The 25,672-nt window shown below is 39.8% G+C and overlaps 1 protein-coding gene across 1 annotated transcript; it reads right to left on the reverse strand.

Moving 5' to 3' along the window:
* Window positions 1-342: 342 nt before the first annotated feature.
* Window positions 343-22,733, reverse strand: zbbx (zinc finger, B-box domain containing). The gene is made up of 10 exons (XM_027280312.1): window positions 22,516-22,733; window positions 21,016-21,170; window positions 20,415-20,528; window positions 11,932-12,034; window positions 11,431-11,482; window positions 10,748-10,863; window positions 7,725-7,820; window positions 3,229-3,366; window positions 2,204-2,431; window positions 343-579 (listed from the first exon to the last, which is right to left on the reverse strand). The coding sequence occupies exons 2-10, from the start codon at window positions 21,078-21,080 to the stop codon at window positions 343-345; spliced, it is 1,149 nt and encodes a 382-aa protein (XP_027136113.1). The 5' UTR covers window positions 21,081-21,170; window positions 22,516-22,733.
* Between the last annotated feature and the right edge of the window lie 2,939 nt (window positions 22,734-25,672).

Consider the following 25,672-nt stretch of genomic DNA (forward strand, 5'->3'; position numbering starts at 1 on the left):
TCAAGTACTACTTCATACATACACAGAATTTTGCCTTGAGTGTTGCATTGTGTGAGAGAGTCACATTAGTCTAATTATTACTCATATAATTAATAATTATCCTATCCCAAAACTCTTAAATGGATGTGACATTCCATACTTTTCTACAGTATTGGTCTAAGCTACATTTGGACCACTTACAACATACCAGACCAGGTGTGTCAGACATCTTATAGGGCTTATAACCTCATTGCCAACAACCTGCGTCCTCCAACTGAACAATGGTCTTTCCCACCAGTAGGTCCTGCTATTTGTTACTATGTTGTTGCCATTGTGTGTATGTCTGTGTGCCTACAGCCATGCCTATGCAGTTTGCAGGTCACCTGGCCGGACAGGTGTCCACATTGCCTCCTCACTCCTGGGCTCTTCTGCTCCGTCACTCTTCTCTCCTCTCCACTGTCTGAGAGCCTCCTGGAAAGATCTTGCAGACTCTTCTTCATTGTACTCTCCTCTGAGAAGAGATGCAGGAAATCCCATTGCATCCTCCCTTTTCGGACCCTCTTCAGTCAATTCCACTGTTTTCTGATTCACAGCCAACACCTGCAACAAAATGAATATCTCATGATTTTATTAATAGTAATGGATGGCCAATGTGTGATGTAAGAAAGGGCAGCTTCTCTACTGTACATGTATATCATTACTGAAGGTTAGTGGTAACATAAATCAAATACTTGTTTTCTGATAAACTAACACATAAAAAATCTAATTTGTTTACTAGATATTAATTGATGGATGAGTGCAAAATTATGGCAGGGGCAGTTAATGAGATTCTCAATGCTGCTGGCACACTATTGTCTGCTGATTCTGCTGGCAAAGACAAGGAAAACATGTCTCTAAAGTTTGCTTACAGGCAAATTTGCCCATGTCCTTGACTACACATTTCTCGATACACGTTTGAAAAGTGATGTTGAAAATGCCTTAATGTATTTATCTTCAAATTCGACGTATCACAGGACTTAAGTTATAAGTTAAACACTAGATTTCTATATACAGTATACCAATCTTCTCAGTACCTTTTGACCACAACTGTTTGAAATTACTGCTGTGTGAATAAGGTCAACTGAGCTCTGTGGTGTAAAGAGTCCTAAATGTCAATCTAACTGTTCTTCCCAGACTTAGACTGTTGGGGGGCATTTTTTAGTCCAAAGGTACAAGCAGTTCACAAGCCTGCCTGTAGATACAGCCTGTGGACATAGCATCAATTAGGGTTTGTTTGAAGTCTTTTAAATTGACTCACATGGTGCAGAGGCAACACACACACGGTGCAGAGGCGTGTTTGACATGTGCCTGCTGTATTGTCACAGCAAGTGAACCATATATGGAGAGAAATTTCATTTATGGGTCAATAACCATCGCTGTTAAAGTAAAGCATATTTTTTTATGTATTCTCCTAAACATTTTAATAAAATAACAAGATGTGGACAAATTTGAAACTTGCTAAACTGCTGAATATAGCTTAGCTTTAATAAATTAAAGATTATGTATTATTTCCAAAACACACAAGATTTGGAGGATAGGTGTCTTGGTGGGCTTTGACCTGATGTTCTTGTCCAGAGGAAACCCTCTGGACATAGCAATGTTAATAAAAGTCCCATCTTCACTTGCAGAGTGTCTGAACCTTTAGTAAGACTCGTCGAATTATTGTTACACTGTTATTTCTTTGTAAGATTTTTTTTTTACTTTTTTAAGCTTTATTTCCGACAGAGAAGAGTGACAGGAATGCGGGGAGAGAGAGAGACAGGGAATGACATGCGGGAAAGAGCCACAGGTCTTCAAGGATTCGAACCCTGGGCTTCCGCAGCAAGGACTGAGTCTTCGCACATGGGTGGCTGCTCTACCAACTGAGCTAAACGCCGCCCCCCTGTTATTTCTTTTTAAGAGCAGCTTTCTTTTGCTTCACCAAAAACTCAATAAAACAAGCCTTTTCCTATTCAGTTGCAGGAGAGCAAATGCACTAAATGGGCCACCATAGTGGTTTCTACATTATTGTGTCATTTTGTAGGTTAAGAGAAGTGTGTGGAAGTGCTTTCTGTTTGTATGTTTTGTATATACTGTATGTTGCTTGTAAATTGATGAACTGTACTCTTCATCCTAAACTCAGCCCTTGATCACATACGCCATACTGTGTGACTTAATGCAGTAAGTAACAATAAAGATTACCCACCTGACTGGGATCAGGGTGAAATTGCATAGTTTTTGCCCCAGCCTTAGATCCTTTCTCTGGGCTCTGAGCTTCTTGTATGGTAATTGCATTGGACTTGATGGTGCGATTGGGATTGGGTTTGGAACTGGGATTAAAACTTGTAAAGGTACCAGGATGGGAGCCAGGGTTTATCTGTTTCTGGAAGCTGCTGACAACATCCAGAGTGCTCACATGAGTCTGTAGATCTGTCTGCAAAAACAGAGCATATCACATATATGAGATATATACTATACAGTATATTACATACACTCAATGCTCATTTCATTAGGTCCAGTCTTATTTGGTCTAATACAACAGCTCTGCCTTCTTTCTCCATCAACTGTTTTTGATTGCCATCAGGTGAGTCTTTAAAATACCAGGTGCTGATTTGCAGAGAATCCAACAGGTTCTACAAAAGAAATGCACTTCACGAGTCAAAAGTAACAGGCAACAGCAACTATAAATCTACCCTACAATATTAGATATAAATATTACATTTTCTATTTCCATAAGATAATGAGATACAGTTAATGAGTACCAAATGAGCTATCCCATCTCCAATACTACAGAGGATAAATAGATCCAGAATGCATACATTTCCATAAAATACCATAAATGTCACAGAATACAAAAACATGAATTCCCTCATAGTGGGGTAGATATTCAAAAATAAAACTAATCAAAAGAATCTAGAAAAAAAATATTAAATTATTAAGGACCTTTACATAATAATACATATCAGAAGTACCTTTTGTATAGTACCTTTTTACCTCAGGATGGCAATATCACAAATCAAGGCACATTGGAAATATACCTTCAGCTCATTGGAGCCACCAGAATAATAATGATAAGGATGGATCCTCTGTAGTACTGGAAATTGAATAGCCAGTTCTATCCTTACATTACATTTTATCTAATTATCTTGTATGTATGTATGTATGTATGCATGTATGTATGTATGATATTGTGTGGGGGTGGCATTGTGGTAAAGTGGTTAACACTGTCACCTCACAGAGAAAGCGAAAAGGTTCTGGGTTCAAGTGGAGTCTGCAAGTTCTCTTCTCTCCTGTCCGCCTGTGTTCCAGGTACCCTGGCTTAACATTCAATATGATGCACTCCAGTACAACGCCACCACACACCACGCCCTCAGTAATAAACATAAAGGTGAGTTATTACCTTTCTGACAGTGTCAACAAAAACTGACAAATTATAAGATTCATAAACGTTGAAGTCATGGCAGAGCTGTTGATAGAGATGTGATACATTTATATAAAATGTACAAAATAAAAAAGCAGGGTAATTAACTGAAGCGGAAGCAAATGTGAATAAAATAAAATAAAATAAAATAAAATGCATAAAATAAGAAATTAGTCAGTTATGAATCACCTAAATGCAAAGGCTGTACAAGGCAATCTTAGGAAATATTTTGAGACTGAAACGATTCAACTACTTCCACTGGAATGTTTCACATAAAGGTTTTACAAGATTGCTCATTTCCCTTGAGCAATTAAATGAATGAGCACTGAATGTTAGCACTACTAGAACAAGAACGTGTTCTGTCCATCTAGCAGTAAAAAATATTATTACTTTTTTTAGTTTAGTTTAGTAAAGCTGTGAAAAATAAAGCCCTGATAGTGTTGCTGTTGTACCACTGCCTACAACTTGTGATCAACAACAAAGCGTCAGAATTGTTCAAATGTAGACAAAAGATTAATCGGCCACAACTTTTCCACAAACTTTCATATAATTAAAGCAAGTTCCAAGTAAGTTTTACTTAATGTGCACTAATGACATAAAGGCAATGAGATGAGGCCACTTGAAATAGCTGCCATGAACCCCATTTAGAGGACACAACCTAATCATTTTAAGTGCTCACACCTACTTCACTAGCATAACCTTGAAAGTCACAACAATGACGAGTTAACGTATGCACATGCTGTACATCCCATTTTAACCACAAAGCTATACGGATCTATTGACAAATTCCACCCAATAACATATTACCACCAATCCTTTTTTCTGAAAGAACAATAGGTGTGTACTTCCCACTTACAAATGGGAAGTACACACTTGTTTTTCTCTATACCACAGGCTGCATTCATTATTCTGTTCCATTAATCACCACAGACCAGTAGGGCTGCTGAGGTTAACCCATCAATAGACCGTTATCCTGCTTACTGAAGGTGTCCAACAGAAACAGACAAACAAATGTGTGTCAGCCAGGACGTGTGGGAACTAAGACACTTGAGAAATGGCAAAAGATCACTTCTTTTCACAACACGAAACATTTCCTCTACAGAGCAGAAACGCTCTCATATGTTTGATGTCTCTTGGTCAGGAGCTCTTTGTTTTCGCCTGTGATGGATTCTGCATCTTGTCCTGAACAGTTGCTCACAGTAATAATAACAATCTGGTAAAGACAGGGACTTGTTCTCAGAAAATATCTATGGCCTCATCAGTGATGAAAGGAGAGTGCAGCTCATTCAGTGACACTCTATCCATGTGTTGAATTAGTTCATTCAGTATCTCATGGGAGGGAACTAGCCTATGGCCATGAAATCTTTGAGAATCAAATCTTTATCTGCAAACAATCCAACAAGCCTGGAGACATTACTTTCCTCATCTTAATACCCTCTGAAGGAAAATCTTTGCATTGCAACTACTGAAGCCTCCCTTCTTATAGTTTCTTTTTCTCTTTGTAGTTACCAGCCAACTGCCTTACAGGTGCTAAACTAACTAAAAGCTTGCCAGATCATCCAACAGCATCTGCAACACCCTTTCTGTGTGTGTAATTAGAAGGGGCTGAATCCAATTTGTAACTTTTCCAAAAGTACAATTCCAACAATCACACCAGCTCCATGCAATGGCCAGGTGTGTGGAGATGTAAGAGTGAGCATGGCTTTGAACTTCTCTGTCAAGCTGTCTTTTCTTTCTTCAGACGACTTCCGTCACTTTCACTTACAACCAACTCGAAGATTTCAGGAGACACTCTGCAAGCCCTGTACATGTGCCATTCACAATCATAATCAGCTTGCGTTGAAACAGATATTGTGCCCAAAGAGATTGTAGTTCTGTGAGAGCATCTACTATATGGTTCAAGGCACCACATATTAGTATCAACCACAACCCTTAGTATATCAGCTTCAGGATACTGTTCAGCAGTTGAACCAACATTTCAACTTGCCATTTAGGGAGAAGGAGAAAATTTCCCTTTGGGGCTCCACAGCATTCAAGAGACAGAAATGTGATGGATGGAGAATTGCAACAAGAGACAAGGCAATATAACAATTTAAATTAGCTCAATTAAGTCCACTTATTTACGTTTTAAATATTGCACTATGACTGAATGTTACCTGACATCAGAATTGTTTTGAGACAGCATACTACACCCATCTGATATTCCACACAGGTTACACTAAATCAAATACCAAGACTGCCTTACATTAATTGAACCTGGACTGTGTGTGTATGAGGTTAGAAACACAAGGTGATGAAGCACTAACGAAAGCCCCAACACAGCGTACTGATGAAATTAATATTCTTTTTCTCTCTCCTACTCTCTTTCACTGTCACTGCCTCCCTCATTCTTTCCAAGGCAAATGAAACAGGATTAGCAGAGGGAGAGAGATGCCTGCGTCAGCTGCATGTGTTTAATCCCCAATCTTTATGTCCTGCCAAAACACACAGTTTTGCATGTGTGATTGTATAACAGTATGTATGTATGTATGTATGTGAGCCAGATGTGAAGAAGGAAACAGATATGAACACATACAGACAGGGACAGTTGTCCTGTGTGGTTTCACAGAGTTGTCTCACTGTGTATACATGTTGTCTGCGTGAAAGAAAATGAAAATATTAAATAAAATATAAATATTTTTTTGCTTTCTCTCTTCTAGTCTCCAGTCACCTGCATGAGCCAGTAAATTTAGCTTTGTTACCAAGTAGGACAATGATATCATGGGTCACCATGGTTATATGCAGCAGCGGACCTGATAACAGGTTGGCATGCGACAGTGCTCCTAAAAGCACTGAAAAGCAAAACAAAGAAAACATGAGTGGACTCACTTCTCCAAATCACAAATCATTGATAATTTAAAGAACGACTTCATTTAATAAGCAGTTTATTCAAGCAAAGCCAAAAGCAGGAAATTAGTGTGTTTGATGTCTATTAGGCAACAGCATGTTTACTGGTTGGTTAAAAATTCCTTTCTCTAGTGGCTGACACAAATCTGCTTAACACCCTGTACTTTGATTTTATCCATCACTAAGATATTGCTAAATATCACTGACATCAAATGTAAATATTTAAAAATCCATATATGTAAATGTGGTTTTAACAACACAGCACACTCAAACTTATTATGGGTATTTGGTATAGCTTTGGAAAAATTAGGTTCCCCTGATAAAAATATGCTCTGTATAAATTTGGTTTAATGGACCATTGCTTGATAAATACAACACGTTGTTTGAGTGTGTGTTTGTGTGTCTGTGGTTACAGCTGCTTGCGTCGTGTATTCTATACCAGCGTGCATTTTCAGCATATACAGTAGATCTTCGTGTGTTCATGTCTGTTATCTACAGAAGTACACGTTGAGATTTGTGTCTGCAGATCTGTTGTGACAATTGTCAGACATGTTGTTTTCTGGCAATGTGCAAACATTGCTCTAATACGTTAAATTATCATCGTAGCTTTCCATAGCTACTCCGTAGCTACTCCAAAAAGTGCCAAACAACACACTCATGTCTAATTGTAGCACATGAATCAGCTGTCTGCTCCTATTTATTTCCTCATCCAAATTTACTTAATTAAAGGATATGCAGAATGTACAAACTTAACGTTTGTCATTCGTAGCTTTTTGGTTACCGTTAGTCAAATTACGAGAATCCTAGGCAGATGTACTGCAGAATCCTTTTCCATTTTGTGGATCCAACACAAGTGTGTTGGCTTAATTAAACTCTCTGTCACTGACCTGCTGTCTTGTCTCTCTGTTTTATCTTTGACTGAAGAGTGCTGTTGCTGGTCTTGGGTTGAATACTGCCTGAAGTCTAGTCTCTGTTCTCTGACTCCATGTGAGTGTATGATTGGGTCTTAGATTGTGTGTGACTGTGTTAATGTAAGTGACCAGAATGAGCTTTTGTGATCAAGGTATTTGCTAATGAGGAACATCCATTTTGTTATCAGGTAGCTGGACACAGCAAAACAGTGCTAATGTGTTAACACTGTGTGTGTAAGTGTGTATGCGTGTTTTTGTGCGCATACAAATATATATGAGGGCGCAAAGGGGTAAAAGGGAAAAAAAGACAAGAGATAGGTAGATAATGTAGTCAGGAATGAAAGAAAGAGTAAAGAATGAGTGAAGCAGAAGGAGGATAGGTCCAGGACAGATATTATTGAAAGTATCCATGGAAGAGAAAGAGATGCAGAGAGAAACAGACAGAGAGACGCAGGCACAGAGAGGAGAGGAGATAGACTAGATGATGCTCGTGGGACCTGAACGCTCACCTGAATGGGGATCATTCTGTGGAGCTTCAGTGCCCCCTTCTGGTGGAATTTAGCAAAGCAGCCAACGCAGTAGTCCTCTGTGCATTCAGCACACCTCTACAACACAGAGACGCACAGTGAAGTCAGTGTTTGTTAGCGTGTGTGAAAATATGTGAAGGAGATGGAAAGAGTTGTGTTCTTATTTTGTATGTATCAGAGGAGCAGATTTTTTAAATGATGATGTGTGTTCACGTACAGTGTGTATACGCATGTAACTCTCTGTATTGACAAGTAGACGTAATATTTGTTAAATATTTAAACCTTAAGCTGAATATCTTTCCCTTTCCTCTAAACCTTGCCAAACAAACTTTGACAGGAGGGATGAATATTGAAATGGATCCTCTGGCAGATTGCTGCAATGTGTGTGTATGTGTGTGTGTGTGTGTGTGGTGGTGTGGGGTGTTGTGGGGTGATTGGGTGTGTGGTGATGGTGTGTGTATGTGAGAGAGGATAGAGAGAGAGAGAGAGAGAGAGAGAGAGAGGGAGAGAGAGAGAGGGAGAGGGAGAGGGAGAGTGAATGCATCTTAAGGGAGGTCATTATCATATCTATCTGTGAGGTTCTGGTCTTATTAGTGGGGAAAAGTCCCTGCATCAGCAGGTTAGGGAGATAGGCCTAGACCGGGTGGACAGAGCACACAAGCGAGGACAGGAGGAGTGGAGAAAGCCAATGAGTGGGGAGGATATGTGGAAAGGAGGGTGGGAGAGAGAAAAGGAACGTGGCTTCTTAAAATTCAAGGAAGAACAAACAGACACCATTTGTTTGGCTCCCTTCATTTGACATGGAGGTTTACTTTTCGGTATGGCCCATGGTTTCATCATCAATACCATGTCAAATTCAGAAAGTATACTTAAGTGGGCTCTCTTAGAGAACAGTGTGAATTGAACTTATCCACAGAGGGGCTTTCACTGTTTTTCTGTTTGTTGTTTTTTTTATCACAGTGTGATATATACACAGTATCTGGATCTAATGACTTAGAATATTCATTCATAGTCCCCTTTCTTTTTATTTGCATAGTTGCTACTTCTTTACCTGATTGTTAATTGCCAACTGTAATAGATAATTGAGCTAAATAAGGCAATACAATAAACGAAACCATAAACTAATTTATTGCGGATCAACAAAAGATTTACAGGGCACATTTCTGCAAGCAGATTCAATAATTAGTTTTACTTGTTCATCTCATCCTCATCTCTCTTTTAGTTCTTTATTACATTTTAATCAATGCATTTGTTTGTAACATTCTTTTTTACCGCCTTACTTAATTTTTCTCACGCATATCAGTGTGTCTGTGTGTGTATGTGGATGCACATGCCAGCCTACAGCTGTGACAATGCCTTTTAATGGTCCCATAAAGCAGGGCCTTATTTACACGCTCAGGCCTGAGGATAAATTACAGCCACTCCCCAGGGACTAGGCATCCCTATCAGGCTGCAAGTGGCATATCACTGTGCTCTCCTGTGCTATGCATGCCTGGATGACTCTGAAATACAGCACAAGGCTAGGCATGCAATGTGTGTGTGCGTGTGTGTGTGTGTGTGTGTGTGTGTGTGCACATGTGATTTTTAGTAGTCTATGCCAATATGTGTGAGTCATAGTTTAAAACGAGCACAGATGTCTATATGTGTTTGTGTGTGCGTGTGTGCTTAAGTGCCGTTCCAGACAGAATGGCAGAGATAGAGTCGTAATGCTCGCCGTTATTGCCTTCATTACAGAGCACGAGGGCTATCCAAAATGTGTATGTGTGTGGGTATGAGTGCACTGTGTGTATTTGTGTGTTCAGCCCATGTGTCTGCCCAGACTACTATAAGCATTGACATTAAGCCCATCACTATGGGGCATTGGGGGCACTGGGCTCTTCATTGAACAATTCAGCACCATCATCATCAAAGGCATTATCAAGCAAATTACCACATTACATTTTAATGCAATGTGTGTGCTGCACTTAAAATAACTTATTACACAACAAAAGGGGCAGAAAAATGGGTGGCTGTCAGCTCAATGACTTTAACCCCTCCCTCTCCTTCATGCCCTCCATCAATCTCTCTCTGTCCCTCATTGCTCTCGTGTCTTCTCTGTCTCTCAGAAGCCTCGGTTGTTCAATACTAAACTGTGCTGGCCTCGCGGTTGGACATAGGATAGGAATTACACATGAGTAGCTGAGGATCTAGAGGGCGGCGATGTGGGAGTGTCCCATCATCAAGCATGCATTACTTAGCCCAGTTTGCCACAGTCCATTATACACAGTATGATTTTTCATTCATTTCTGTGTCTCTCTCCCTCTTATTCACACATACAGTCACAGACCAGTCCCTCCTTCTGAGCAGTAGTGGATGAAGAGCGAGAAAGAATAAACAATGGTGCCCTCAGAGGTCTCGAGTATCGATGAACGGCTCCAGCTAAACTGTTATCAGTGCAAACACAAACACACAGATAGACCAACAGATAGGACAGCAGAGGGACAACGAGGCAGGGAGAGGAGAGAAAAAGACAGATGGAAAGAGTGGAGAAAGACAGAAACAAAAAGGGATATAGCAAAAAGAAAAAGGTAGGAGGAGAGACGAAAAAATGTGTTAAAGAGTGAGAAAGAAAGAAAGAAAGAAAGAAAGAAAGAAAGAAAGAAAGAAAATACATAACGCAAGGAAAACGAGGGAAGCAGGATGGTGGCTTTTTTAACTACATGTAAATCAAAGTGTAAGGATTTCATTTGCAAATATACAAATAAACATTTCATCTGAGCTCAGCTCACTAAGAGACTTATCAGCTTGTGACATTTGATCCCTCAAAAAAGGCAGATTTGTTGTCTCATTAGAGACCTCAAAAAGCATGCCTCTGGGGGGAGGGGTGTTTTTTTGTCAGATGAATGTTTGATGAGTTACTAAGCTTTCTATCCAGAGAGGAAATCTTCAACTGAAGATGCAAAATTTCAGTATAAATATGACAGTCTTTTGTCTGTGTGTCTATCTCTGTTTGTTTGTGCGCATACTAGTCCAGCAGTCTTGACTTCACATTGTCCACAGCATGTTCCCCTCAGCCTGTTTTTTCTTGTCGTTCGAAGACCGATGGGAGGAGGTGGGGGTGGAGGCGCTGGCTGAGGTGGGGCTAAAGAAAAAAAGTAAGTACATTGTTGTTAACACTTTGCAAGGGGATTTTTATTTAACACTTTTAACATTTCAACTATATCCATGAAACTGACAACCCACCTAGACTCAACAGTGTCAAAAGTACAGTACAGTATATAAGTTTACAAGAATGACGTGTTGTTAAACAATTAAACAATTAAACAAAGAATATATCACCCGTTACAATTATGAATGACTGTATACAACAAAGAAAGTTGGATTCATTGCTGCTGTATACATTTACCACATATCAGTACATCATTTTCGTTCAAAACATTAATAATTCTGCCAAGGTTGGCTACTGGTTACAGAGATCAATCTTTAACAAGCGTACTCCACAGTGATGGCAGTATCCATCTCACTGAAGTAACTGTGAGCAAGACACTGAACCTTTACCAGTTTCCAGGGTACTGTGCTCTTGAATGCTAAATGTGGTGGGTAGTAAGAATTTCAGTACAGGGCAGTGTATCAAAGGACCAATGGACTTTGAGTACCTGGGGCAGGTAACCCATAGCTGAAGCCCAGGTTGTATCTGAAATCTACTCACCTGTCAGCGGTTCATCCTTCAGCACTCGGATCTTCAACTTGCCTGCTGACAGCTGTGTAGGAGCCAGGAGTGACAAATCAGTGATGACAGTTTGTGAAAGCTCTCAGCTTCCTAACACTCCTGCATGGGCTTTTTTGCGTGTATATGGAGGTGTAGGTAAGTTTGTATTTATGAACTGTATTTACGAACTGCTCAGAACAGGGGCTGTCTCATTTTTTTTTTACTCTCAGGCAGGTGTAACCTTTAGAAAATGAGTTACTTTTTTTCTAGAGTAAACTCAAAGATATTAGGGTTTCTCCCCTGAGATACGGTGCACAAACTTCTCAAATCAAGGGACAGGGTGCAAAGTGCAATCTCAAGTTTGCTATGCTCAGTGCATTAAAGGAGTGCTATTACTGTACACTTCTCCGTAGATGCATGGTGCATCCACAGTGTACATGAAAACAGGAATTAACACATCATACACACATCTAAAGATGTATAGAGTGATTTCTCTTGTACCTTTTGGAGTTTGTTTTCCTTGTCCTTCTTCGTGGTGTTTGTTACAGCATTGCTGTTTAAAGAAACACATTGTCCAGACTTCCATCTAAATCCTCCAGAATGCCTAAACAGACAAAGAAAATGTCACTAGGAAATACTTCTGCTTTGAATTTGATATGGATAGGTCATTCAGCTACAGATGAAAAAGTTAAAAGAGTGATTGTGATTACATCTGTTTTTACATTGATTTGATTTTTTTATGCTTCTTTTTTCATGAAGACCTATTTTCAATAACCACAAACAGTCACTCTGATATGCAGTCTTTTTTCTAGGACAAATTCCCATTATATTTGAGAGCTTTGGTATAACTGTTCCCATAGCATACAGCAGAGACCCATAAAGCACTGTGAATGGAGGAGATGCCAAAAAACAAAAAACAAAAGCATTCTTAAACTGTATTACACTTGAAAGATTTATTATAAACTGAAAGGTAACACCTTACTATTCCTGTATTTCCATTGAAGGCTGGATAGATGTAAACTCAGAATTAATTTATTTTAATCCATTGAAGTAGACTGAAGCATTTTAATATTGGTGTCAGGCTTAAGAGAGGGAGAAGGAACTGATGTCAAGTAAAAGAAAATAATAGCATGAAAAAAGTGTAACAGTACTATGTAAATCCTAAGTCCCTCAAGCTAAATCCACGAAAAAAATTAAAACATAAATTCTAAAATACACTGTGTGTCATTAGACAGAAAAGGGTGTGTAATGTGAGTTCTTATAATGTATTTTGCCAAACACCTTTACATATACACAAGAATTTGGCTTTGCCAACATAAATTCAGCAATCATAAATGTACAATGTCATAGGAGATTAAACGTTCACATTGCGTGACTTAGTCTCAGACCAAATGGTGTTTTCCATTTCGCTGGAGATAACAGAGGTTTATTGAACTTGACACATAAAAATAGAACATGAAAGGTTACAAGACTCAAACTCAAACAAAAACACACGCAGGCAGAGATGACGATACAAATACAAGAACATGAATGCTAATGCATACAGGTGCACGTACACTTCTGTCATTTGCAGAAAGTGAAGAAATGGAGAGGGATTCTTATTTAGATGGGAGTTATTCATGCTCATGTTGTTGAATTATTTATGTTATTTATGCTATTGTGATGTCTGGCTGTCTTTGAAAGAAGTTTATTTTGGATTGAGTTGGCATCCTGTCAAAGCACAGGAAGCCTGACTCTATTTGTGTGTGTGTGTACATGCTGGCAAGAGTTGCCAACACCCTTGACACTGTTGCGGTGCTCTGCTGACACTGAGGGTGGGCGTCAGGTAATCACCCTGGTGACATCACCTTGGCAACTGTACTGTCGCTAGGGGAGACAGTTGAGGCACACCCCTGTCGGTGTGGGATGACAGGGTGTCCCCTCAGGACAGGCAGCCTGGAGAGATGAAGTGTGCGTGTCTGTTTGTGTATCTCGGTGGACTTTACATTAGCAACAATCTCATTATCTAATCCACACGGAAACACACTCAATTACAGCCACACATACACATATGAGTAAACAAGCACTATAAAATAATTATGACTTTAAGTTGTTTTAAGAAACATACAGACACATTACATACACACACACGCACTTTTATATCAACTAGATGTGTCACGACAGAGCGGTATTGATGTCATATTTATAAAATGCAAAATTGATATCCTCTTAATAATACACACATGATAATATATTTTTAAATAATTTCCATTTCATTCCAGTTTCGCTTTGTGGTTCACACTAATGTGTAATTGTAACAGAGCAAAAGTGTACAATTCTGGTTTCACAATTTTTGATTTTATGGTTTTAGATTCTCTCTCTGCCTCCCTACACTAGCTTCTTTTTCTATCAGATTTTCTAAATATATCACAACAATATCATCATCGTGAAATATTTTGCTGTATCGATATTGTGAGAGCCCTAATCTCAATTTATGTGTGTGTGTTTGTGCATATGCGAGGGAGAAAAAGATGATATTACTGTTGACTTCAGTCTATGCAAAGCCAGCAATGCAGTGAGAATGACATGCAGTGACCTGATAACACCTGATAACGCAGAAGAAAAACACACACAGACACACGGATGTCCACACACCGCTATCACACATTGCCGTGCACCTTTCACTGTCTAGTGGGTGGATAGCAGATGACAACCTCCGAGTCACAGCTTGCACATTGGAAACAAACATCAAACGCGACACCTAATGCCACCTTGTCAAAAAACATTTATTCATCAAAGTCAAAGCGGAAGAAACGCAGTGATGGGTACAGTTTCACATTAGCTTAGAGCAAGCGCATATTTCTAAATGATAAAACTGATATATTGCAATGAAAGGAGAAGAGGCACCAAAAGATTCAATGTTAACCCAAGGCAAATACCGCCTGTCGTACCTGGATATACTTATGCCTGACACAATGACATATACACAAACGTACACACGGCTATCACCTTTAACTGATGAATCTCACCCAAAGGGAGAGCTGACAACATCTGTGTCCTGCATGCACACACACATGCAAATTCACACCACTTTGAAGTTCAGTGCCAAAGTAACCGTGTCCTCCTTGATTCCCTCTCTCCCACTGTGAGACAAGAGGACAGGGTAAAAATACAGAGGGTTGAAGGAAACTTACCAGAGGCAAGAATCATTCAGACATAGAATCTTGTAAACACGAAAGTTAACACACTTTACTCCAGCATGAGCAAGTCACAGGGTCGACACACGTGTGGATACAGGTGCTCACAGGCGCCAAATAAAACAAATCAAACTACACATAAGAACAAACAAAGGAAGGAAATAAAAGTAAAAAAGGTAGCAAAATAGCCGATTGAAAGAAAAGCACAGCACAGAGACCGGCAGCAGAGAAAGCAGGAAAAAGGGAAACCTCAAATATACTTTTAGATAAGGCTAGAGCTTGTGTCTGTAAGCAGTGTAGGCCTAAAAACAAAGCTACATTAAATCTGCGTTTTGGGCAGGCCAAAACAGAGAATGATGTACTACGTTTGCCCCAAGCCACCAGTCTGGCTTTATTATCGCCTGTGTACTCTCCACAAACTGATTATACCACACCACCTCTCAGCAAACTGAATTTGTTCGCCTATTCTTTGGCTGGGAACAAGAGAGAGAGTGTGTGTGTGTGTGTGTGTGTGTGTGTGTGTGTGTGTGTGTGTGTGTGTGTGTGTGTGTGTGTGTGTGTGTGTGTGTGCGTGTGTGTGTGTAGCCCAACTCTAAGACAAAGATGAACAATTCATCTACTCTGCGAGCTCTGCAATCTAAGAGAAAAGCAGAGAGGGGAAAAACAGAGTGGTGCATAACACACACAGTACACTGCACAGCCTGAGCATAAATCACAGCTTGAAGATCTCCAGTAAAGACTTGTCAAAGATACACTCGCATGTTCTGAGAAGAAAGGATGTTGAGGGAGGGAGCTTAGAGAAAATCCAGGTAACCTTCACATCAGAGCACCTGATCAACCGCCAAACCCTGCATCCTTCCTGCCTTCTCCCATGTCAATCAGAGAGGAACTGATGAGAAACAGTTTCTTCTTTTTCATTCGAGGCTACCAATTAATTGATTCAAACTGTTAAACTGAGTTTCGCATCTCAAGTTCACAAGAGGCTGCTGCATCGCTACGCATAACTTTCAGATAAAAGGTAGGAGGGAACTGCAGCTACGTTCATGTAGAGAGTTCAATTCTAAAAGCCTGACAGGACGTGCGTATCTGTTTTATTTTCGTACCTAATAATGTAATTTACTTCGTGACTGCTCCTCTTCAATCTGAGTTCATGTGTTTTCAGCTTCATCATATCTCCTACAAATGTTTCTTGTACGTTCCGTTGTCTTCTGCTCACTATTTTGACTGTATAATCAAAAATGATGACCAACATGCAGCAACAAAAAATCTGGATTTTGAGAGTAAGTTCAGCTCAGTAGTTAAATATAAAAGGTAGCACAACTAATCTTCCGACCCATCTCAGCTGTCACAAAAGACTTGCCGTGAGTCCCTGCTTCCCCTCTTCCTCTGTACCCAGCAGTAGCACAAGAAATGAAAAAGGTGTTAAAATGTTCTGCTACACTCTCCTTGACAACAGCTCTGCACAGTCAAGACTGATTAGTGACACCACTGCACACGAAAAAACAAATCAGCAGAGCATTATTAATCAACAATGGCCTGTTTGAAAAGAAAGGTTGACTAATTTTCTATTGTAGAAAGGATAGTTCAGATTAGAAAAAAGAATAACTCTAATATGATATTATCATTTTTCAGTCCAGAGTGCACTATATCATCTACCTACACTTTGTCGTTGAATTTTTCTCCAACCTTCACACACCACCTCTCACACATACAGTACATGAATTCCAGCTGTATCTTTCCACTTCTTTCAAGCTGGCTCACACACAAAGTAAAATCCTTCTTGAGCTAGTAATATTTCAAAGACATACTATAGGGCTTAAGCAGGAGGCACTCCTGTCCTGTGTCAGAGCTGAGTGTGTGTTAACTGATCAAAGAGCAGGAGACAGGCAGAACTAAAAAGTGTAGTACCTTGTGAAACCTGCAAAGTGTTAAAAACACAAACAACAGAGTGTCATTATTTATGGAGGAGTGGTATCAAATGTTACACACAGGCAGCCTCGCACACACCTTGTCGTATCTTGGGGCTGGTGGAGCGGTAAATGTTGCAGTATTTCAGTGTGACAGGAAACACTGTGTTTATGTGCTTATCGTTTGTGCAGCCTGGACAAGATGGTCCTCTCCTCATACTGATGTATGGCTTCTTAATTAGAGCTATGCCTGCGCCGAGAAGCAAAGCAGTACTCATATACAAGGACACACACACACCCAACAAAAAAAAATCATCTCCGAAAATAACAAATATATTTACCTACAATTATAACCTATGGTATGCATTTCCTCGTTTGTTTATGATATAGGAATTTGAACCAATGGAAATACGTCATGTGGAACAAACGCCTCTCATCGTACCTTAGCTCTAAATCACTTAATTGTAATTAGCTGCACTTCTACTGTGTGTGTGTGTGTGTGTGTGTGTGTGTGTGTGTGTGTGTGTGTGTGTGTGTCTGTATTCTTTCTCTGGCTGTTACTATTCAAAGGATTCAGTGTGTAATATACATACTCTGCCTCTCCCTAAAGCTGTCTCTGAGTTATGTGCTCATAAATTGTGATATATACCTCTATTAAGCTGTTCTCCATAACTTCACATTGTGTAACACATCTCTGCATTATCAGTGAAATTAGGTGAACTGAGAGCAGAGAATAAAACAATCACATTAATAACCAGTGTTTGTTTTCATTCTGCAAATTAATTTTCTGCATATACAGGCTGGGATGCCCCTCAGTCTGAATTTGTTGGATAATAGTCGCAGTAATGGGCCAGGTACATACTGTGTAATGAAATGTGTGTACGCTTGTGTGCGTGCATGTTTGTGTAAACTATCCAATTCATATCAAATGAATGTAATGTGAAGTCTTGTAGTCTTATACACACACACAGATACTTACACACAAAAAAGTAAGGGGCCAATATAATTGTATGCTACTGGAGCATGTGTTTGTGTCGCCGTGTATGTGCCTGTTTATTTAAGAATGATGTAAAGCCCAATGTCCAACCCTAATCAAAATCCAATCATTTTCTGATTGCAAAACATACTGTAGACAAAATCACAATGTACAGCTGAGTAAATATGTGTTTGTATGTCTGTGCGAGAACCTGATGATGCCACCTCTCAGTGTGACAGCCTTTTTATAGAATTGATTCACACATGATTCCCATAAATCAGTTTCAGTAGATGTGGCCCCATAGAAGCCAACACACTGACATGCATCATCTACAACCTCTTGATAGATGTTTATCACTGAAAACGTACCTGCTTTAGACCTCTGCCCAGTGTTAATCATCAAAACAGAACCTTAGACAAATCGCAATCTCTGTTGTCACGATAACACCCATCATTTGTCATTTAAGAAGCAAGAACTTGGAAACAGAATATGTTGGAAATGAGCAGAAAAGTCTGTTTCCATTGCTTATCAGTTTGCACAGTTACTCAGGCAATTTCATTATGTGCAGGCCTGGCCTTTACAAGGGAAAAATAAATCTACCTCAAAGAGAACACGATCACAGTCGTGATCCCAAGTTAAGCCCAGACTTGTCTGACAAAAAATACGCCAAGAGGCCTTTTTTCAATCTATGTTCTTGTCTGTACTTGTGCTCCCACACTTGTGACATGTGAAACATCATCAGCCACAGCCAAAGTAGTGTTCCAGGTCAACTTCTAGCAAAGTACAGTCCAATTGACAACTGCAAATAGGACTCAAGAGATGAACTTGCCAAGTTCCATCTCCAAGTCCAAACTTACCATGCTCTACTAGAACGGCTGATTTATGGTTGTGCAAGAGAATGCATTAAAGGTCCAGTGCCTAGGGTTTTCTGTGGCATCTAGTGGTGAAGGTGCAGATTGCAACCACCTTGTCTTGCCCTTTCCTTGCAAGTGTGTAGGTGAAACTACAGTGGCCGTGAAACTTGCAAAAAACGTGACAAAAAATGTTTACACACTGGACCTTAAAATGTTTATCTATAATGTTAATACTGTATTCTTTGTCACAAGCGTACCCTTGTTTTGTTTCTCATTTCTTAACTCAAATCATAACTGAAGCAGCAGCTTGTGATATGAATTCTCACTGAACAGTATCACGGGAAATAACATATGGTTCACCTGTTTTAAAGTGTGATTTTTACAAGCCTCTGCAGCAATTTGCACAACACGGCTAAACTAAAACTAAAACTAAGATTCTAAAAAAAAAGTTACTTCTCACCTTTACCTCTGACTTGTACAATGCTTACCTTTACCATTGCCTGAGCGTCTTAAAATGAATTAGTTATATAGGAGGCATTTACAGAAATAAATAGAAGTAACGGCTGGGCAACACTGCACATTTTGTGCAAGAAAATCTGTGAGCTTCTGTAAATCCCCTGCAATTAGACTGAAGAATTGTGACAGGTAATGCATGGCATGTTCTAAACAAATTCAGCCTCATTGGAAATATAGCTGCAAACAGGGACCAAACAAACAGCATGTCAATCAGAATACATTGCAGACAGGTGGACTTGAAGTTTTGATTATGTTTGGGGAAAATAAGAAAAAAATCAATATTTGTTGTTTTTGTAGTATTTGTTTTCTATTTATATTAAAGCTTAGTTTAACAATAAATGCTTTCCTGGTGTATTTTCAGTTTAATGTTGTTTATTCTAATGTCCTCAGTCTGTGCTTGACATGTCCTGGCATTAATGTCTTTCATATTGTCGGCCATCTATTCTACTGAGGGGAAAATACGAGTATAGCTGCATACAAGTTGTTAGGACCTGTCTGTAGGTCTCCACTGACCTTTAGAATAGTCCACTATATGTGCATGAGCCTACTTCATCCATGAGTAGCTTTTTCTATGACTGCTCCTTTTCTCCTTCCATGGCAACCTTTTCTTGACCTTTACAGGTAGAGAAGTCATCGACCTTTGCCTCTCTCATTTGGTCTCCTCCTCTATCTATCTCTATTACTTAGTGTCTCTACCTTCTTGTTGCGTGCTCTTTTACAGCTTTCCCCACCACTTTCCTACCTCTCTCACCGACTCTTGTCTCTCCATTAGTCACCTGCTCTGTTCCCTATGTGTTTAGCTTTGACAGTCTAGACTTTTTTTTCAGCATCTAGACTTAAGCCTATTATCTCCCAAATCACTGTATTCGTCCCTCAGTTCCTCTTGCTTAGATTTTCTCGCAGCAGTTCCCCCTTTCCTTTTAGTTCACCATCTTCCTTCTCTGTCTTTTTGTTCCCTCTCTTTACATGCTGTAAATCCTGGCAATGGCATCCTTGTGTCCCTTGCCTCCCCATCTCTATGAGGATTATTAATCTGGGTAATTTCCACATTTACAGTTACTGTGACCAGGATAATGGCACAATTTTAAAATAAATAAATAAATAAATAAATAAATGAATGAATGAATGAATGAATGAATGAATGAATGAATGAATGAATAAATAAATAAATAAATAAATAAATAATAGTAAAGATAAAATACTGTATATATCCCAGTACTCGATTTGATGAGAATCGGGCATATAGTTGTTGAGATACCTTGCTCTGCGTTAAAGTGTTGACGGCCCAACACACTGACAGATGGATGGCTTCATCCATAGAGACAACACAAGGAGCAATAAGATGATTTGTTAAAGTTAAAGTTAAAACTTGAACTATACTTTTTCTACTCCCTCGTTCCCCTTTTCCCTCACCCTATCTCCTTCTTCTGCCTTCTTCTATCTTACTTACTATTCTCACATTCTGACTGAGGTCTGCACCTCTCTCCTGTTCACCGAATCTCCCTCTCCTTTCGCCTCTTTTTCTAGTGCACTAACCAAAAACACAGATACTCACCCTCTCTCCTCCTTCTCTTTACTCATGCTCTCTTTCAGCTGTTGCAGTTTCTCCTCCATCTCTTCGCTCTCCTGGGCCAGAGTCACCGTCTCCATCTGCAGTTCTTGCAGGTTCCTATGGCAACACGCACACACACACACACACACTCACATATATGCAATCAATCTAGAACGATCAATCATACAAATGACCTACTCTGTCAGATTGGACAGCCAGGCTTTCATCAATACGTTCAATTCATCTGCTGCACTAGCAGATCCCTGTTGCCATGACTGATCAATACTTTAATCAATTAGTCACTGGATTGGGGTACCACCAAGGCAGACATCAATTAAGTCAATTACCTGTTGGCAAATGAGAAACTACTGTACGTAGGAGACTGGAATCAATTTGTATTGGACAATATGAAGAAAACAAATACACTGCACTGATTCAGTATCCAGGTCACATGGTTAACTTGTCTGAAACTCCATTCTGTCAAAAACTCATTGTCTGGGCAGAATTTGAATGGGGACAGATGGAAATAGTATGACAGCCAAGTAGCCCTAATGGGCTTCTACCTAATGCCTTAAATCACATCATTGATCTTATCTCATCTTACCTGGCATTGAGCTTGACGGATTTCGCCTTGTTGTTAGGGAGCACCACAAAGTCATTTAAATTCATGTCTCTTCTTTCTGGTGTCTCAGGTATTCCTCCTCCGTCTTTCGTTTTTTTTTTTGTCTTTTTTCTTTTTTTTTTTACAAAGACTTTCTTCTGCAATAAAAACCGACAGTAATGGCATAAAATTGGCTATCACGCTGGGCCCAGGCTGAATCACACACTGCCATAAATGAATACTGCTGCAATGAAATGAGCAAAATAGCAGGAGCAGATTTGCTCAAATGTACAAGAGGCTGTTAAAACAAGTGATCGTGTGTGTTTAAACTGTATCTGGCAGACTGATATGCATGAAAAATGGCTGGCAACTCTTTACCAGTAAAAGCCAATTACGGAAATTAGCCAGTAAGGCATGATATAATATATCGTTATAACAGTTATAACACAGCTGCCTGGCCCTGCAACTTGGCGGCGATGTGATTAACTGTTGTAGGTTTCACTCAAGGTGAGTATCCTCTTAACAAAGAACATCTCATCTGCTAGTACCCTATAGGAAACTTTTACCCACCCGGCTGTAAAACAGTACAACACAGCCGACTAAAATTAGAAAAAGCCAACTTACATGATAGCTACCTAAGAGACTATTTAGAGTGCCAATAAATCATAGTATAATAACCATAAGTACATTCTGAAAATGTGCACATTTAACAAATGAACTATCTTTTTACAAAACATTATGAAGCTGTTTTTAGAGCGTTTTTACTTAACATGGCAGGAAGAGCACAGGTGTGAGTAATATTGCTAACGATGGCTCAGTTACATTTACAGTAAGTTCCCTTTGAAGCTGTGTACAATTTTATACAATATCAGGGCAAAAGTAAAGAATAAAGTCTTCATTAATACTATTAAAACCTGTATTACACCTGTGCTTTTCCTGAAACGATGTGAAAGGTTTATATTGTAGACACACTGCCTCATACTATAGTAGGAGTAGCTTTCAAAGCTCCAGCTTCAACACAGTGACTTCAGGTGAGGTAACAAAACCCCCCCTGGCAACAGCAGTGGACATCTTTCTTTTTTTATTTGGCAACAATGGCTGGAGAAAACATCATGTTCCTACAGTAGTTCACTCCTGTTGCTGGGTTATCTTGGTCCAAACTAACTTTACTAAAGCAGAGAATAGTAAAGTTTTAAGTTTAAGTTTGCTTAAGAATGAAATAGAGAAATGTGGACCAGTAGCACACATTAACTAATACTAACGTCAACACAAACGTTGTGTTTTTTACACATATAACAGGAAAGAGAATGTAAAGAGTCATTTGACTAAAAGCTAAAGTTAGTGGTGACTTATCTAAAAAGGCTTTAACTTTAACTACAGCAAAGGTGGCAGACAAACCTGATAGTTGGTGAAGATAACCAGCGCTTGTTGTTACCCTGCGTTACAGTGCCAACTAAACTTAACTTAAAGGTACAGCACACTCACACCCTGCCGTGAACTTACCTTGTGCTCTCCTTGGTTTAACGGATAGCACAGTCAGTCTTTCACGTGTCGATTTATTTTTTTAACTTTACTGTCTTTCAATTATAAGGAATAGCTCGATAATTCACGGCTTGTATTTCAATATTTCAGCTTTTTCGCCGGCGGCGTCATGTTTCCTGTCTCCGTGCTGCTTAGGGCGTTTGTGTCGGGCTGTCGTTACTATGGCAACCAACGCCTCTCTCTCTCTCTCTCTCTCTCGCTCTCTCTCTCTCGCGATAGCCCTGCAGCTGGATTGGGCCCTTATTTAGTTTCCCCCATGTGGTTTGTTGTTCTGAACTTTTCCCTGCATGGATTTGTCGACTGATCTTCAACTTTTTAAAAGAAATATGGTAGCATGCTTCTTTTTTTTTCTTTTTTTTTTAGTGATCAGAGAATAAACATTCAAAGACATCAAATCCCCTATTGTCTCGGTAATCATGGGCAGCGGGAATTCCCATCTAATTAAAACCCTTACAGCATCAAGATAAATGACTGCAGCTTTGAAACCTTGTTATGTTTTTTTTTTCTCCATACTTCAGAGTTGTCTTTAGTCTTCTAAGATGATGTTGTTTAGAGCTTTCAAGTTGACAATCATTTGAGATCAGAAGCAAAATGATTTCCCATTCGTCCCCCATAAGATAAATGTGCTAGAATAAATTTGTTAGGACCAAAGTGAGGGATGCAGGGTGTGTACACATAAGTGTCTATTAAGTTTGTCTGCAGGAGAAATGAGCCACCATTTGTCTGTGTATCCAAACAAAGAGACGTCTTAATATTTATAGTTAAAAAAAAAAAAGACTTAACAAGAAAGTTAACTATTCACTGACAGGTTCTTTACGGAACAATATTATCAACAAAAAAGGTAAAAGTTTTATTCACATGTTTGAGTTTACATGAAGTAAGCTGTAATATTAGATATTCAAGAAGGAAAATGGTCATACTCCATGTTTAGATTTTAGTTTTAGTCTCTGATTCATTTCAGCCAGAGGCCTATACCACTATAATTTCTTAAAAGTACAAAGACACCTACGGAAACAGCATCAAACACAATAACGTGCTCTTTCTGTTTAACTGGTTATTGTTTTGGAAATATATTTATCCATCCATCCATTACAACCACTTATCCTCATCAGGGTCACAGTGGGGCTGGAGCCTATCCCAGCTAACTTTGGGCGAGAGGCGGAGTACACCCTGGATAAGTCAGCAGCTCATCACAGGACACATAGAGACAAGCAACCATTCATAGACATGAGGAGAACATGCAAACTCTACACAGAAAGGCCCCAGCCCAGGAACCTTCTTGCTGTGAGGCACCAACGTGCTGCCCTGAAATATATTAAATCTCCTCTAATAACTGGTCATGTCTAATAATACAGCTGATGTTCTTGCATACATGCTTATGTGACCAATGTTGGAAACAGACTGAACAGACCCAGAGGCTGTCTGTCTTTCTGTCCCGTGACAGTGCAGCCATCCGAGCCCTCATCTGTATTCCAGGACAAAAAAACTTCCTGACACTGTTGTAAAAACACTCCACTGCAGGCCATGTCCCTTTCTTTGCTACTTTTTTTATATACCTCAATCCTTCCTTACCGTTCCCCCCTACCAAACCACAGGACAATTATGGCTTGGCAAGCAGTGAACACACGTCCACCTCTTTCCTAAATCCTGCTTTCTTGCTTTTTGTCTCTCTCTCCCTCTCTTTCTGCATTGTTGGCGTATGACCTATTGCTCCTGCCATCAGGGAAGTGTGGGTGTATGACTTATTGAGGGTGCCTGTGTGTGTGTGTGAGTTTGGATGGTCATTTAGGGTCGTGACCCTCCAGCTGGATTCAGTCTCTGCTGCTAAACAGTGACTCTCTCCCTCTCTCTCTCTCTCTCCTCTCGTAGCTCTGCCTGCATAGACAGCTGACCGTGCAGCAGCATACCGATGAGTGGACAAGTGAAGAAGCAAGGGAAGGAGTAAGAGAGAGAGTGAGGGATATAGAAATGAGGTGGGGGAAAGGGGGGGCAAGAGGCCAGAAGGCACATGGAAAAGCAATGCAAGAGAAAGAACAAGAACAAGAGAGCGTCAGAATGCATGAAAGGATGGATACAACAGCAGAGCAGTTGTGGGAAAAGGACAAGCATGCTGTGAAATGTCAAGGCTATTTAATTCATTAGGAGGCAATGATTATGGCACTGTACTGAATGTCATCTGCTGGGTCAAACCTTCCTCGGCGGCCTCATGCTGGATATATATTGACTGTTTGGCAATGGTTGGAAACCTTTTAGCAATGACGGAGTGACAGCAACAGGGATAGATAGAAAGAAAGGAAAGAGAGAGAAAGTTGTCAGCCAGCCAGAATCAACACCATTTTTGTGACTCTTGGTATGCACAGGGGCATTGTAGATAATCCTGGGAGTCTACTGACGAAATAATGGGGAAATTGTTAAATAACCTTGAAAAAGGTGGATGAGAGCTTTCACACATTCATCTTCTATACCTACTTATTCCTGCTCAGACTCACAGGGGGTGGAGATGATCCCTGCATACGTAAATGGCAAGGAAGCAGGTCACCAGTCCATCATCGGATTAACAACAGGCGAATGCATTTATACACACAATTTAAATCTGCTAGTTCATCTGATCAGCATGTCTTTGGACTGTGGGGGAAAGCAGAGCAAGCAACATTAATATATTCACAAAGGAACAGCTGGCCCGTGATCCAGGACCTTCTTGCTTTGACTATCAGGGCAACAGCACAATTCACTGAACCACTGTGCTGCCTCTCACTGAAAATTAATGGTTGGGAAATCATTTAGCCTTATGCTAATTGGATCCTGACCTGAAATTATATCACCAAATCAAACTAAAGTGCTCGGAATCAAGAAGAATGTGTGATGTATTAATTGAAGTCAATTAGTGATGCTGGCAAGTCACATCTTTATACGATCTGAAGCAAGAATGAAAGGCAGAGAAAGAAGAAAGACACGGAATTTGACGCAGAACTCAAAAACAAAGAATAGTACTAATCTGCTTTCATGCGTTATGACAACTAAATGGCTGACTACCTCATAAGCAGCAAAGAATAAGAAGTCTCTGAAGAGCCACAGCTCACAGCCTACAGGAAATATGTGAATACAGAAAGTGGTAACC

This window comes from Larimichthys crocea, chromosome VII (genome assembly GCF_000972845.2).
Source record: "Larimichthys crocea isolate SSNF chromosome VII, L_crocea_2.0, whole genome shotgun sequence".
In the NCBI taxonomy this organism is placed as follows: Eukaryota; Metazoa; Chordata; class Actinopteri; family Sciaenidae; genus Larimichthys; species Larimichthys crocea.

Coding starts and splice junctions, on each gene's coding strand:
- zbbx (XM_027280312.1), bottom strand. CDS start 21,080: ATGAATTTAAATGACTTTGTGGTGCTCCCTAACAACAAGGCGAAATCC. Junction 20,529..21,015: donor TCCGTCAAGCTCAATGCCAG/GTAAGATGAGAT, acceptor GTGTTGCCATAG/GAACCTGCAAGAACTGCAGA. Junction 7,821..10,747: donor AAGTCAAGACTGCTGGACTA/GTATGCGCACAA, acceptor TCTGTGTTGTAG/AGGTGTGCTGAATGCACAGA.